This window comes from Mustela erminea, chromosome 13, assembly GCF_009829155.1.
Source record: "Mustela erminea isolate mMusErm1 chromosome 13, mMusErm1.Pri, whole genome shotgun sequence".
Lineage (NCBI taxonomy): Eukaryota > Metazoa > Chordata > Mammalia > Carnivora > Mustelidae > Mustela > Mustela erminea.
The window spans coordinates 61,394,996-61,409,985 of NC_045626.1; the positions used below are offsets into that span (position 1 = coordinate 61,394,996).

Consider the following 14,990-nt stretch of genomic DNA (forward strand, 5'->3'; position numbering starts at 1 on the left):
GTTTTGTAGGAGAAGTTGCATATTATCATCCTTAGGCCATTCATATACTGTCAAAAGCTGACATTTGAGAATAGCCCTGAGGATTAGCTTTTCATTTCTGAAGATTCTCAAAGCCTTATCTTCCTAATTTGCTAAATCAGTACTTTCTGGGGCTGTCATTCTGGCTCACTTTGTAGAAACTACTCCAGGATTCTAACTTCACTGAAAGCTGATAAAGGAAATAACCATCTGGAGAGCCTTCTTCCCTTTTTTGACAAAATTAGTTATCTAAGATAACTTCCATCCTGTTGTATAGCACCCCTTAATAAAAATGGTGACAGACCCTTTTAAGTCTTAGAAGCAGGAGAAAGTCTGTTTCTGATTAACTGAAATGCCTACCACTCTTGGCTAGCAAGGGCTGGCCACCATGCCTCTGGTTTTCTTGTCTCTGTGGCAGCTTGTTTCCTTGGAATTCAGTGTAATGACCAGTTCCTAGAGCTTTCTTAAGTCACAAAGTTTTTCTCATTCCCCTTGCATTTTTTGGTTTATGTTTTTTGTCTTTCTACTCATTGTTTTTTATTTTTATTGAACTTTACTTTTATGGTAGGTAATCCTGTACTTGCTGGGAATCGGTGATGTGTGTTTAACTCGATAAAAATATTGTCATCTCTATGCTAGGGAATGTGAAAATATGTTGACTGCGGTGAAATTATTTATACTAATTTTAGAAAACTATTAATTCTTCACCTATAGGTTGTTAACAACTAAGTTTAATCTCTGTTATTCACGATATAGGTGCATTCAGAAGGCCCCCATTATTGAGAGCAAATTCTAGATTTTAATGTCAGAAATGTTGGAGCCAGAATCACTCTGTTTTCAGGTTTGTGAATGATAGAAGTGTGAACTGAATGAGTCAGTGTTGCTATATGAATTTTAACAGAAATAGCTATCATAGACTACTTTGCCAATTCACAAAAAAGGCTGATTTTACAGCTGTGATGTAATACTGTATATAGGTCCTTATTTTGTGACTGAGATTATATCTGTGATAACTAAGTCCTTAAAAAAGAGTATAGGAAATATTGAAAACAACTTTTTTTGCCTTTCTCCCGCAGTTTTATTGAGATATAATTGACATGTAAGTTTAAGTGTCTAACATGTTAATTTGATACTCTTGTGTATTGCAAAATGATGACTGCTATCATATTAGTTAATACCTGGGTCAGATCACCTGTTTACTTCCTTTTTTGTGGTGAGAACGTTTAAGATCTACTCTCTTAGCAACTTCCAAGTACTTTTTGTTGTCTTTTAACTGACAGATTGTTGACTCTACCAAGTAGATTAACTTTTGTCTCTGAGATGCAAGTTTGTTCTTCTGGAGTTCAAGGTTGGGCATTTATTGGGGCACCTACGTGGCTCAGTCAGTTAAGCGTCTGCCTTCGTCTCAGGTCATGATCCCAAGGTCCTGTATTCGAGCCCCGCATCAGGATCCCTGCTCCGCCGGAAGCCTGCTTCTCCCTCTGCCACTCCCCCTGCTTGTGTTCCTTCCCTTGCTGTCTCTCTCTCTGTCAAATAAATAAATAAAAATTAAAAAAAAAAAAAAGATTGGGCATTTATCTTTGAATCCTGTCCAGGTTTAGGTGTAAAATATAATTGTTAAGGTCCCAGTCCTTAAAATTTTTTTTTGAATATAGACTCCATGGCCAATGTGTGGCTTAAACTCATGACCCTGAGATCAAGAATTGTATGCTGTACCAACTGAGCCAGCCAGGTGCTCCCCAATTTTTTTAAATACAGGTTTGTTTTGTTTTGTTTTTGTTTTTGTATATAAGCTTGGGATTCACAGAATCATTCTGTTCCTTTATCCTCTCTCACATGGTCTACTCCAGATGGTTAATATTGGTTTGTACATAATTAGAATGATATTTAAAGCAGAAAAATTTTCCCCTCAATTTGATGGAAATATTGGGCTTGATGGTCTGTTATAGGGAATTCATTTTTTGACTTTGAGTAAGTCAGGAATTCTCTCTGGACTATTTTCTCATCTATGACATGAGAGGTTGGACCACTGTGTCTCTAGGGCCCTCTTAGCATTAGTATTTTATGAAGCTATGACAATCGAAAGTCATTAAATCATCAGAAAGCTTTATGTGGGTATGTAGAAAAACTAAAGAAGACCCTAAATTTGGAGGAAATTCTGTATTGCTTAGAGTATATAAAGTGCTTCTAAAATCTGTTGCTGATTCTGGAAACTTTTTCATAAGAAACAGAGAGTTATTGCAGAAAGAAATTCCATTTTCTTCATTTAAGAATTTCCAACTTTGGGGCAGCTGGGTGGCTCAAAGGTTAAGCCTCTGCCTTCAGCTTAGGTCATTGTCCCAGGGTCCTGGAATCCAGCCCCAAGTCGGGCTCTCTGCTCAGCAGGGAGCCTGCTTCCCCTCTCTCTCTCTCTGCCTGTCTCTCCACCTACTTGTGATCTCTCTCTCTCTCTGTCAAATAAATAAATTGAATTAAATTAAATTAAAAAGAATTCCCAACTTTAAGGGAGAGGAATTATTTAAGTATTACAGATTTTTAAATTATGTCTATAGCTCCTGAAGGAAAAACTAAGTTCCTGAGTTGTTCGTTCTATAGTCCATTCCAGTATTACACATCTGAATTCATCATGAATTTGTAGCCAAAATATTTCCAGTGTTTAAGCAATCTTTGATATCCTTCAACTTAAGGCTTGGCAGAAATACTCAATAAGTATATACAAGAAATACTCAACAAAGAATGGATGAAATATAGTAAGAAAATTTTTTTATTCTTCTATCTTCTTTCTCTCACATGAGTTTTATTTCATTGAGATAGTTTTCTGTCTTTAGTGGTTCAAAATGTAGTTTGGAGGTCAAACCTTTGGTCCTAAAGCTTCTGAAATACCCTATTGGCAGTACAGAGTTGTAACAACTAGGATTAATGTCCAAGAATCATCAAAATACCTGCCTATTTTAAGAGAGAAATTTTTAGTAAATTACCAAATACCGACTAAACATTCCAATAAAAAACTATTAACTAAAAAAGGGGCTTAATATAAATAAGTTATCTAATTCTTAGGAGCCAGTGGTTCTTCATCCTCACTGCCCATCAGAGTCCTTCTAAGGATCTTTAGTAACAACCGCTGCCCATGTTGCACCTTGGACCACTGAGAACAGTTGCCTAGGCTGGCACTCAGGCATCAGAAATGTTGAAAGATGCCCAGGGGATTCCTGTACACAGCTAAGGTTAGAGCCTCTCATCTAGGGCTCTTAGTTTGTTTCAAGTATCACAATAATTTGGTTATTAGAGGACTACTCACTAATGTCTGAACACGCTGAGCTTTTGGATAACCAAGTATGGTGGAGATGGCCTTGAAGGCTGGATCTAGTTGAAAGCCTGCCTCTCACTTGATGCAACGAGCACTGGGTATTATATGCAACTGATGAATCACTAAATTCTGCCTCTGAAACTAATAATATACTTTATGTTAATTAAGTTGAATTTAAATTAAAAAAAAGAAAAAAAAAAAAGAAAACCTGCTTCTGTTTATACCATTATGTTACCTTAGATGTTTTACTCTGCAATTTCATTCCACCTTTAGCATTAATCTTTAACACTTAATAACATTATAGCAATTTTCTAGTATTTTCTAAATCACATCCAGAAGTCAATAGATTCAAAATTTCAATCTAGTTGTTTTGATTCAAGTGGCCATGTAATGGAAAGACCTTTAGCTTGATACTTAGTTAATGACTTACCATTGAGAAGATTTAGATTTTTTGAATTTGAAATTCTATGGGTTGATGTCGATGTTTGCAATTATCTAAGAGTAAGAGCTTTCTAAGCACATCAGCAGCAAAAGCCTTGTTAATGCATCTTGAGTAATGTTAAGCCTACTTAAGAAAATAAACTGTTTTGAGAATCTTGTTACATTTGTGGGGATCCTCATTACAAATGAATCTTACACATTCATGAAAGCAGACTCGGAAACTGGATTTTGCCATTTATTAGGAGTTTAATTATGGGCAAGTTGTTCAATCTCAGTCTTAATTTCTTCATCTATGAAATGGGAATAATATCTACCTTAATTATTTCACAGAGTCCTTCCAAGGCTTAGATTAAATCATTCATTTATTCAACAAATATGTGATTCATTGAGCACCTTTTACTTGCTAGGCAGTGCTCTACATGTGAAGGATAGAAAGAAGGAAAATATGTCTTTGGAAAGAGAAAATATATTGGTCACTACTCATGTTATTAAAAAAATTCATGTTGTAAGCCCTTTGAAGAGAGCTACTCTTTCATCTCTTGTGTTTGCATGTTTTGATACCTGGCACATAACAGAGAAGGGGCTAAAATATTGATTATATAAGTGAATGAATCACATAATTCATTTCCTTGAATGAACATTTTGTTCTCTGGACTAGGTCTTCCCTGAGCAAGTTGAAATGAGTAACATGTGGGGGTAGTTTCAAGTTCTTGCTGGTTTAAAGTTCCACTTAAACAACGTGGTAGTCTCACCTGAGATCCTTTCAAACCACAGCGATGGTTAATCTTTTAGTTGGAGTTTAATTCAATTTAGATCAGTATTCCCTTTATTCCACTTACCATTTCAACAGCATCAGCCTATTTTTGGCTAATGTCCTTTTCATGTTTGGTATTAATCTGAACTCTAATATTTCTTTTGGAAAGAAAGATAAATTCTTTTCTTGACATCCCTTTTTTCCATTAAGTTTTTTTAAAAAAGTCACTTCATAAATGTGATTTCAAACAGCTGGATTTTAATATTTCTACCTTATGGGAAGAGCATTTGGCATTAGCAGTGTTCCCACCACATGGCCTGGATTGCATTTAGCACACAAATTTCTTAACCTGGACACTCTGGCCAGTGATGAACTTGTAGACGTGCAGTTGGGCTGTGTTCACATGCTACTCTAAACTAGGTCAGGGGGTGGGCTGGTATCTTCTATACTCTTTTAGGAATATGGGAACACATGCAGAACTGTAATATCCCTTTCATACTGGGTCACAGAAATACTTTGAGGATTTAAGTCCCCTGTCTCTTTGCAACAGGTAAAAAGGTTATTCTCTTTGCAGCCCTGTTTGTTGTTAGGATAGCTGGAGGAGGCCTTGGTGTGCTGATGCCCAACCTTTTATTTGAATAATGGAAGTTTGGAGTTGAAAGGACCTTGGATTTGATCCAGGCCTGCCACCCATATTCTAGGCCGACAAAATAGAGGAGAAATGAAGAGGCTGTGATAGGCAGCACCAACAGGGGTCTGCGATGCTTTTCCTAAGGTTTTGTTTCCTACCCACGGATTTGTATATACTATGTGAGTTTCGCCAGCTTTTGTGGGTTCTCCTAGGAGAAAGCTCACAGAATGCAAGGTGATACGCCATGTAAGATAGACATAGATGTTTATGCGCCCACGTGTATATAATTGTGTAATTTCCATTATCCTTTAATGCTTACATTGATAGTAATGTGTTGAGTTTGCAAATTTATTTCAAAGTCTTACAAAAGTAAATTCCATTTTCTTTTACTGATTTGTAGAGATTTCAGAGATTTCAGAGATTTCGTATCCAGCATGGCCAACAGAGGTTTGAGCTGGGCTTCATCATGTTCTTTAAGTTACTCACATGGCCCTTGGCATGTGTGCTTCTCAGGTAGCAGAGAGCACCCATTATTTTCCTATGTTTTGCGTTATAAAGTCAGTGCTACCCTTGCCTGCTATTAAAATTGGTTTTTCTTAGGCATGAGATGAATGAATACCAGAGAGGTCAAATATTTTGCTCAGAGCTTCACAACATCCAGTGACAAGTTGGAAATAAAATATACAAGTCTCCTTTTGTTAAGCTGGAACTCCCAAGTTCTGCTGGACCCCCAGCTGCTGTTTCCAAGGCTCCCCACATTCTTGGAGGCTTGGGAAACTGCCACAGATGTGTTCACGCAAAATAAGAGCCCTGTATCTATGACTTTTGCTGGGCAGGTCATGGAAGGAAAACACCTGTATTATTCATTTTCGGATTAGAGACATGGAGTGAGTAATATACCGCAGACCCCAGAGTTCCCCTGGCTGGGACACCGTCTTGTGTGTTTCATAGGATGAAAGTCCTTTCCAAGAGAGCCCTCTCTGAGTTCAGTTTTTTAGTATCTAGACATAGACTGATTTCCCAAATTACCATGGCACACAAATAGGGAGGGGGGGAAAAATTCAAGAGCATCAGCCTTGCATTGACTACTTTATGCTCTATATTGTATTTTTTCAGAGTGCAAATTCACCTGCACCAGCGGTAAATGCTTGTATCTTGGTTCACTGGTCTGTAACCAACAGAACGACTGTGGGGACAACAGTGATGAAGAAAATTGTCTCCTGGTGACCGAGCACCCACCTCCTGGCATCTTCAACTGTAAGTCCCTCTACTTACCTTGGTATCGTTAAGTTGGATTCTGTTTTTTGAAATGGTTAGGAGGTGGGGTCATAGGGAAAGGGAAGGGATGTTGATTTTTGGTTAAGAAAAGAGAGTTTGTACTTTCACAAAGGGAAATTTTTTTTTCTTTCATTATAGAAAGATGGTGTGTCTAAAAGTGGAAAATTCATTCTACTTTCAGAGATGGCCAGTGGTGCTGTGTTTTGGAATAGGCTTTGGCTACTTAGAAACACTAACTGGATAACAAACTGAGGGGTTTGGAGGGGAGGGGGGTGAGGGTTGGGTGAGCCTGGGGGTGGGTATTAAGGAGGGCACATATTGCATGGAGCACAGGGTATGGTGCATAAACAATGAATTTTGGAACACACACACACACACAGATTAAATTAAGTTAAAAAAAGAAAAAAAGAAATAATATTTTGGGTTAGTATTCATGTCAGTTTTGTAGAAAGTTTTTAGAGTAATTTAAGATAATGATTTTAAAATTTTAAATAAGCAAAGAAAGATATTTGGAGAGTTCATAATTTGTCATGTAATTAAAATAAGAAAATAGAAAAATTTATATGGGACTTGAAAAAGGTTCTGATTTTGTGTTTTTCTGTTTGGCACTAGATGGAAAACAAGTTAAGTAAGGTGTTTACATGTGTGAATTCCGAGGCCGAGGCTTTGAGCATTTCTTGAACTTGAAAAGGTGAAATCAGAGTTTGAAGTTCATCGATGTTTTGATCTCATGGTTTTTATGAAGAGAAAGGAGTAAGCAGTCAGCTTTGAAACACTGCTGAACTTCTCTTAGGAAACTTGTTTTCTTGAGCTAAGTGAAGTGGCTTAATGATGAGAATGTCTTTGAAATAACAGGTCCAAAAGGGGTGTTTTCTCCTCTTCATGGGGTCCTACTAAAATCATTTGTTGAAATTTGCTTCTTTCCCAAGTTTTACTGCCATTATTTTGAAAAGTTATATATATATTTTATTTACAGATTTAAAATTTTTGATATGGCCATCAGACTGCATAAATACTAATACTATAATGTGAAATAAGAGGAGTTTTTTTTTTAAAAGAAATGGTTTTCTCTCTTCTTGCTTTATTTTAATATTGAAAGCAAACTCAGAAAATGACCATACCTAGTGAGATTGAAGCCTTTTATTTATGCTTGTTAAATTTTGGAGTGTAATAGTGCAATAATTCTCATCAAGTTTTTCTGTTGTCAGTTTGCTTTTTCTTATATTGACTGTCCTTAGAGTCCCATCTCTATACTTTGAGAAGACAATTTAAGGTTAAGAGTGTACTTTCTTGGTGTTTGGTCCTTGTGTTTCTTGTGGTGATATTTTCAGAGCCCTTGTGCCACATCTTGGTTGTGGAGAGCAGAGTTCCTTTGACTTTCTAGAAGCAATAACTGAGTAACTTTATGGTCATCAGTGAATTGACCTGCCTACTCCAAGTCTGCCTGCTGGGTTGGGATCCAGGCACAGCACTCACCTAATAATGGGGCAGCTCTGTGACCTTATCTGGAAGATGGAGCGTGAGAATGAGCAATGTAAGGATTAACTGGGATGGTCATAAAGCACAGAGATGGTACTAAGCACTTGATGTAGGTCAACTAGACTCAAGTCAGTGGGTCGTAGAAGAAAAGAACAATGTAAAGGCAATGTTTGTTTTGTTTCTCTGGACTTGAGTAATAGCAAACACATTACATGATAAACTGTCTTAAAATCGTATGCTACTTTCACTGGATTGAGAGTTCTGTATGAAAAGCAGGCAGACCAAACCTTTGGCCCTCTAACCTGGGGCACTTTGGAGACTGTTTCTCTGTATCTTGAAGGTGCTTCCCCTTCACTTCAGGGTAGTTCAGCTGCAGTCCTCTTACTATATTGAATCTTCCCTTCTCTTACCTTCCTTTCTCTTCTCTTCCCTTCTCTTCCCTTCTTCCCATCTCTCTCCCTTTTTCAAGAGTAGTACTTTCTGGTCTTTAAAGCCTATTTCCAGATATCTTTTTCAATCATTTTTAATGATCTGAATGCTTTAATTTTGCTTAAAGCTAGGTGAAGGAGTTACATCTATAAATGTCTCCACGTTGCCCAGGCAGCCACAAAAGTTTATCCTACTAGGAACCTTAAGATCCTGTTGACAAACTGTCAGTCCCTGCTGTTCAGATAGAACTAAAACTTGTTGTGTCCTTTTAGCTAAAATGGGAGATTAAGACAAAAACCAGGAGACATAAGAACAAAGTTTAAGACCATGGCTGTGGCTTCAAGTAGACTTGGGTTCAAGTTCCAGCTTAAGGAAGTGACTAAACCCCTTTAAGACTTAGTTTTCTTTTTTGTGTAAGGGGAAGAGTTCTCTGCCATATAAGGTTGCTGTGAGAATTTAAGTGAAATGATATACATGAAAAGCATAGTCTATATAATCGCATCATTATTCTTATCATCCTGTCTCATTGTGTGGCCATTTCTTGGGGAGGTGGACCACCATGGCTTGTGTCCTCTGTCTCTAATGCCAGAGTCAGTCTTCATATGTAACAGGACTTTGCAGGTATCCAAAGATTCTAGATGCTTCCTACAGATTCTAGATGCTTCCTACCAACTTCTCCCTGCTCAGCTGAAGGCAGCTTGCTCTGATCTAGCCAGCAGCCCCCTCTGCACTCCTTTCCCCCAGTTCTTCAAAGGCACCAGAGGGAAGCTAGGTTCCCTTGTCATATGGGAAACCTGCTCTGAGTTTATTGTCACCGGTATGTTCTTTGTTGTCAGGAGTCTTTGGGAAGAGTTGTAGCCTCCTCACTCTTTGTTGATGCCGGAAGATGATCTAATATTGAATGAATATATTTTCTTCCCCATACCCTACTGGGCAAGAATGTAGAATTAACAAAGGATATGTTATTTCCTCTTAATAGCTGCATAACAAGGGTTAGAGGCTCTCTATTTGAAAGTGGGTTTTAATGGATCTACCAACACATTTCCTCCAGTAGATGGACAGTATACCCTTCACAGAGTACTAACTCTGGTGATGAGGCTTTCCTTCCTCTCTGCCTCGAGAATACAGGAATTCTTACCTATAGAATGTCACATTCCAGAAAAATACATAGTGCTTCCTCCTTGTTCCTGTTTAAGAACAAGATTCATTTGGGACGCCTGGGTGGCTCAGTTGGTTGGGCGGCTGCCTTCGGCTCAGGTCATGATCCCAGCGTCCTGGGATCGAGTCCCACATCGGGCTCCTTGCTCGGCGGGGAGCCTGCTTCTCCCTCTGCCTCTAGCCTGCTACTCTGTCTGCCTGTGCTTGCGCTCTGTATCTCTCTCTCTCTAACAAATAAATAAAAATCTTTAAAAAAAAAAAAAAAAAAGAACAAGATTCATTTACTTGACCTGATTTGTTCCCACCCGTAGGGAACATTCAGTGTTCTGCTATTTGACTGTGCTTATGGTAAAGCAAGCTGGAATCTTCTGGATTTCCAGATGAGCTAGACTCCGTTTTTTGCCTATGTTATTGGCTGTGAGCATGCACCATGGCTAGGATGTTTGGGTCATCTCTGTCTCATTTGATATTTACTAAAATTTACCCTAGATTAAAGTTAGAAAGAAAAAGTTACTGTCATTTGTGAGGTCATGGATGCTAATAATAACGGAGGCACTTACAGTAGCTATAACTAGCTTTTCCCTTGAAAAAATGTTTTTGCAACCTAAACTGGGTGGGTTTTTTATTTTTCTGTTTTAACTTTAATGAAGAGTCTTTTTTATTTGACAGAGAGAGTGCACAAGTAGGTAGAGCAGCAGGGAGAGGGAGAAGGAGGCTCTCAGATGAGCAGGGAGCCCGATGTGGGGCTCAATCCCAGGATCCCGGGATCATGACCTGAGCCAAAGTCAGATGCTTAACTGACTGAGCCATGCAGAAGCCCCTAAACTGAGTGTTTTTGACTGCTTTATCTGCTTCACTAACTATGGTTAGGTCATCCATTGACTGAGGTTGGTTTATTTTTCTGTGAGCCTCAAAGGGTTTGCATAGATGTGGAGGACTAGGCTGTTGGTTGTCTCACAAGGAAAGAATTTTCCTGGATGCACTTTTTTTTAATAGAAGAGGAAAAATGTTGTCAGCCTAAATGCCAGTTTTTTCTCATGTCTTTTCTCTTGGCTGCTCCATCAAAATATTGTACTTTTGAGCGCTAAAGATACAAATTATACAAATAAAATGATTTATTGTGTAGAAAAATAAAATTATTTTTATACAAATTATTATATTTACAAAAAATTATTAAGTGCCTTCTTTGATCATTGTACCAGGAATTGTGTGGGATGAAGAAAAACATAGATCCTGTGACCGCAGTGCTGATAGTCAAGTTGGGGAACTGAAAGCTAAATACAAGCATAGCGTAGTGAGAGCTAAGCAGTCCTAGTATTTTGTGGTTCAGTAGGTTAGAGAGAATTGTTTTGGTTGGACGAGTAGTCATGGTGGCTTTCTGGAGGAGGTGTGCAGGGAGGCGTGGAGAGGGACAGAGTGTCAAGGCCAAGGATAGCACGATTGTGGGGAGAAGGATGGGGTAGCAGGTCACCTGAGATAGGGTGGGAAAGGTAGATTGGGCCCATAGAGAAAAGTCAATAAGTGATGCTACACTTTCTGTCCATCTCTGAAAAGCACTGAACTGCCTGTGGGTCTGCTGTGCGTCTGTCGGGGAAAGCTGCACAGCTCACCTGTCGCCCTGGGTGATGCTTGCATTGCTGCTCCCAGACTTTCAGTGAACCCTGCCTCACCATTCCTACCAGGCTGAGTATTTCTGTTACATGACATTTTCAAAGCCCCTGTGCCACATCTTGGTCAGGGAGAGCGCAGAGTTCCTTTGACTTCCCAGAAGCAATCACTGAGTAGCCTTGAGAGGAGCCATGTCCTTTGGGGAGGCTGGCAAAAACAACCCTTCCTTAAGCAATCACAGCTAAAGAATTCATGCCACTAGACCTTAATAGTGAGCCCAAAGTTGAAACGAAGCCAGCAGTTAATCAGAACAACTTTCACTTTCAGCATCAGTGGAATTTCCAATTAACTGAGGGGGTCCGATTCAGGGAAATCGGGGAGTGGAGGAGCTCCCATCTCAACGGGAGGGAGAAGGTGCTTCTTTCTCCATAGGTGGTCTCATAAAACTCAATCTCAAAATCCAATGAACTAAAGCTAATAAAGTGTACCCAATTAAGCCAGGATTTTAACTTCAGGACTTTTGAAAAAGGACTTTTTTTTTTTTTTGGCCCAAGGCCATTTAGGGTAGTGACAACCAAATAAATAAAATAAAATTTAACATATTAAAACCTTAGTTGAGTGTCTTCCTTCCGAAACCAGTTCTTCTCATAGTCCTCTCTCCACCCCCGCAACCCCACACTGAAAGGGACTTGCACCTAGGCTCAAGTCACCTTTAGGCACTGAGCTATCCTACCCTGTGCTTCACCTTCCCGTCTTCTGCTAGCTCTCTCCACCTGGCGAGTATGTTTGTTTGTTTGTTCATTCATTCATTCAGTTTTCTTAAGATAGAATTGACATATGGCACTGTGTAAGTTGAAGGTGTATAGCATAAGGATCCGACTTACATATATTATGAAGTGATTACCACAGTATTTTATATTTGGGACCAGGCTCATAACCATGGGGAAAACATACAACCTGGCTTCACAAAGACCGGACCTTTTTTTTGTTTACTGAAATTATTTTGGTAAACTTTAACAGCCACTACTGTCAACTATCCCGTCAGAGTTCATACTTCTTCAGTTGTCTCATAAATGTGTATGTTGTTTTATTCTGTTTGCAGTTTGTTTGAACCAGGATCCAAAGAGGCTCCAAATATTTCTCCAAGAGGGATTGATATGCCCCTCAAGAAATTTTTACTCTATAGTACACTCCCTAACTTCTTGTAATTTTTGGTAGAAGGGTCTGGGTTGTGTCTTCCATAGGGTTTCCATACTCAGGCTTTTGCTGACTGCTTTCTCCTGAGGTCACTACATGTGCTCCTCTAGCCCCTCTAATCCCTGTCAGTTCGTGGTTAAATCTAGAGTTTGAGGAGATTTACATTTGAATATTGTGTGTGTGAAGTGGCTTCACCAGCACCATTTTCTTCCTTCCCAGAGGCCCATTAGTCATGAGGGGTTGCAAAATGGTCATAACCTAATTCTGTCACTTCTTTTCTCCATTTACTAGTGGGGAATGCTTCTATAAAGTGAAACTCCCCATTAACTATGTGATTACCGTATCATATAGGATCAGTTTTCTTTACAATGAGAAAGTTCCCTGTCACCCTTCACAGGTAACCAATGAGATTTTCTTTATGTGTCATTATGAACTGATGAATTAAAGCACATCTTTAAAAAGATTTTATTTATTTATTTGAGAGAGAGGTCACCAGCAGGAAGAGGAGCAGAGGGAGAAGCCGACTTGCCGCAGGGGGCAGAGCAGAGGAAGATGGAGAAGCAGACTCCCCACTGAGCAGGGAGCCCTACTTGGGGCTCCATCCTGGGACTCCAGGATCATGCCCTCAGCCAAAGGCAGACATTTAACCGACCCAGCTACCCAGGGGCTCCTAAAGCACATTTGATATATATATATGGAACGTTTTGGGAAACCCCTCTGCTGCACTTCGGGTGACCCAACATCTGGGTCTTATCCAGGATTCTGGATCCCCAGTGGCCTTTTTAAACAGGTGAAACTCCAGGAGTGGAGGGTCTGTCCAATTTCGCAGCCTCCAGGAGCCTCATGAGCTCATTCCCTCATGCCTGCTCCTTCACCTCACCCTGTTGATCCTTTATCTCCCTTGCACTCTGAGCTTCCTACAGCCCTGTGCCTCTGAGCCCACCACCTTCTGCTGTACCCAGTGTGCAGACCCGAGGACTATACTCTGCTCTCCTAAACCCTGAGTATCCAAAGCTGAAGCAATGATTTTTTTTTTCCTCCAACCCAGACCAGTTTCTCATTTGGCATCTTTTTTAGTGTTTTGGCCAGCTGCCTGTTATATCAAGCTGGTCACCCTTCCTCTGATCCCCTCCCCAAAGCCAGAAACAGTTTCTCCTGCTCAGAACCCTGCAGCACTTGGTGCCCTCCCTAAGGTGCTGTCTGTTCTGCGTGATCATTACGTGTATACGAGTATAGTTCCCACCAGATAGTAAGCTCTTTGAAGGCAGGGGCTATGCTTATATCTTTGGAATACTGATACTGCTAACATAGCATGGGCAGTACATATATGGACACATAAGAAGTGTTTATTGTATTCAGTTGAAAACCATTTATCCTTCCTCTGCTATTTCTCAGCATGCTGTAGGATGACCTTCAGTGAACAGGGACTATAAGGTTTTCTGCGGTAGCCCTGGTGCCCACAATAGCATGTGGCATAAACAGCATGGTGCATGGCATATACAGCATACGGTATGTGACATGTGTAACATATGGTAATGTGGCCACTATATAGCATATAGTGATGGCATATATGGTATATAATGCATATAATATATATCATGTGGTTCATGGCCCTGTATGTATATACTGAGTGAATGGATGAATGTGATTATTTTAGAAAACTCAGGTCAGAGGATGTAAAGAAATTTCTGTTTGCATGGTCAAGTACTCTGCCGATGGATCCAAAGAGTCAAAAATAATCTATACAGTCCTGGCAGCCTGCGTGATAGGACACAGAAAGAGATGACAATAAGGTCTATCCCCCAAATCATCTGTCATTGCAATATATATTAGGTTACCATATACACCCAAACTAACCAGAGTATAAGCCTACTTTAATTTATCCTGTGACCAACAGTATGATAGACTTACTGCTTTTTGGAGGTCAAGGTTTCCCAATACAGCAACCCTCTGAATATCAGTCCTCGGCTTCTGAATATCCACATGCTTTATATGAAGGGCTGGTTCGTGCCAAGCCCGGAAGAGATGTGAAATACTTCCTGCAGGTCCTAAAGAAGTGTGAGTGAATGTGCTAGAGTGTGTGAATGTGTGTGGTCTGTGCATACACGAGTGTGGAAGTATGTGAGTGTGTCTGTGTGGGCATGGTGTGTAGCTTCACTTACCTGATTAGTCCTACCAGGGCAGGTCCCAGTTTTAGGCCAATGCACCTCTAGCACCCTGGGTTTCTTATTACTCCTGGAGAACATATTTTCCTATAGACCCAATGTTTTGAACTGTGATTAGGGTCCCAGGCTAGCTCTATAATTTATTTAAAATATATAAATTATAATATCAAGTCCCGAGTTCCAATCCTGCAGTCATCCCTTACTGATTGTAGCTTTCAGCAAGTTGCTTCACCTCTTCCTATCTTGATTTTCTCATTCGTAGAATGATGATAATGATATTGGTATTTCCTTCAAAGCATTGTTCTGAGGATTTAATAAAATAGTTTAGGTGAAACAATTATAACAATGCCTGGTACATAGTAGATGCTCAATAAATATTACATTTACAGCCCTGTTTCTCTGTTTGCTGTCTTTTAAAATTCATTTTGAAATAATTTTCAAATAATAAAGTTATAAAATTTATCCTTTTTATCATTGTCTCTATATATTAACATTTTCATTTTTTTCCTGAACCAGTTTATAGTA

The 14,990-nt window shown here is 39.4% G+C and overlaps 1 protein-coding gene across 7 annotated transcripts in view; it reads left to right on the forward strand.

Annotated features, from left to right (window-relative positions):
- Window positions 1–14,990, forward strand: part of LDLRAD4 (low density lipoprotein receptor class A domain containing 4) — a 414,853-nt gene that overhangs the window by 209,581 nt on the left and 190,282 nt on the right. For all 7 annotated transcript variants that reach the window (XM_032309444.1, XM_032309443.1, XM_032309442.1 and 4 more), the window contains one exon: window positions 6,268–6,408. Coding sequence is in view for 3 of the 7 variants with exons in the window: in XM_032309436.1 (XP_032165327.1) it covers window positions 6,268–6,408 (141 nt within the window). In the remaining 4 variants the exon portion in view is untranslated. The remainder of the gene's footprint in view (window positions 1–6,267; window positions 6,409–14,990) is intronic.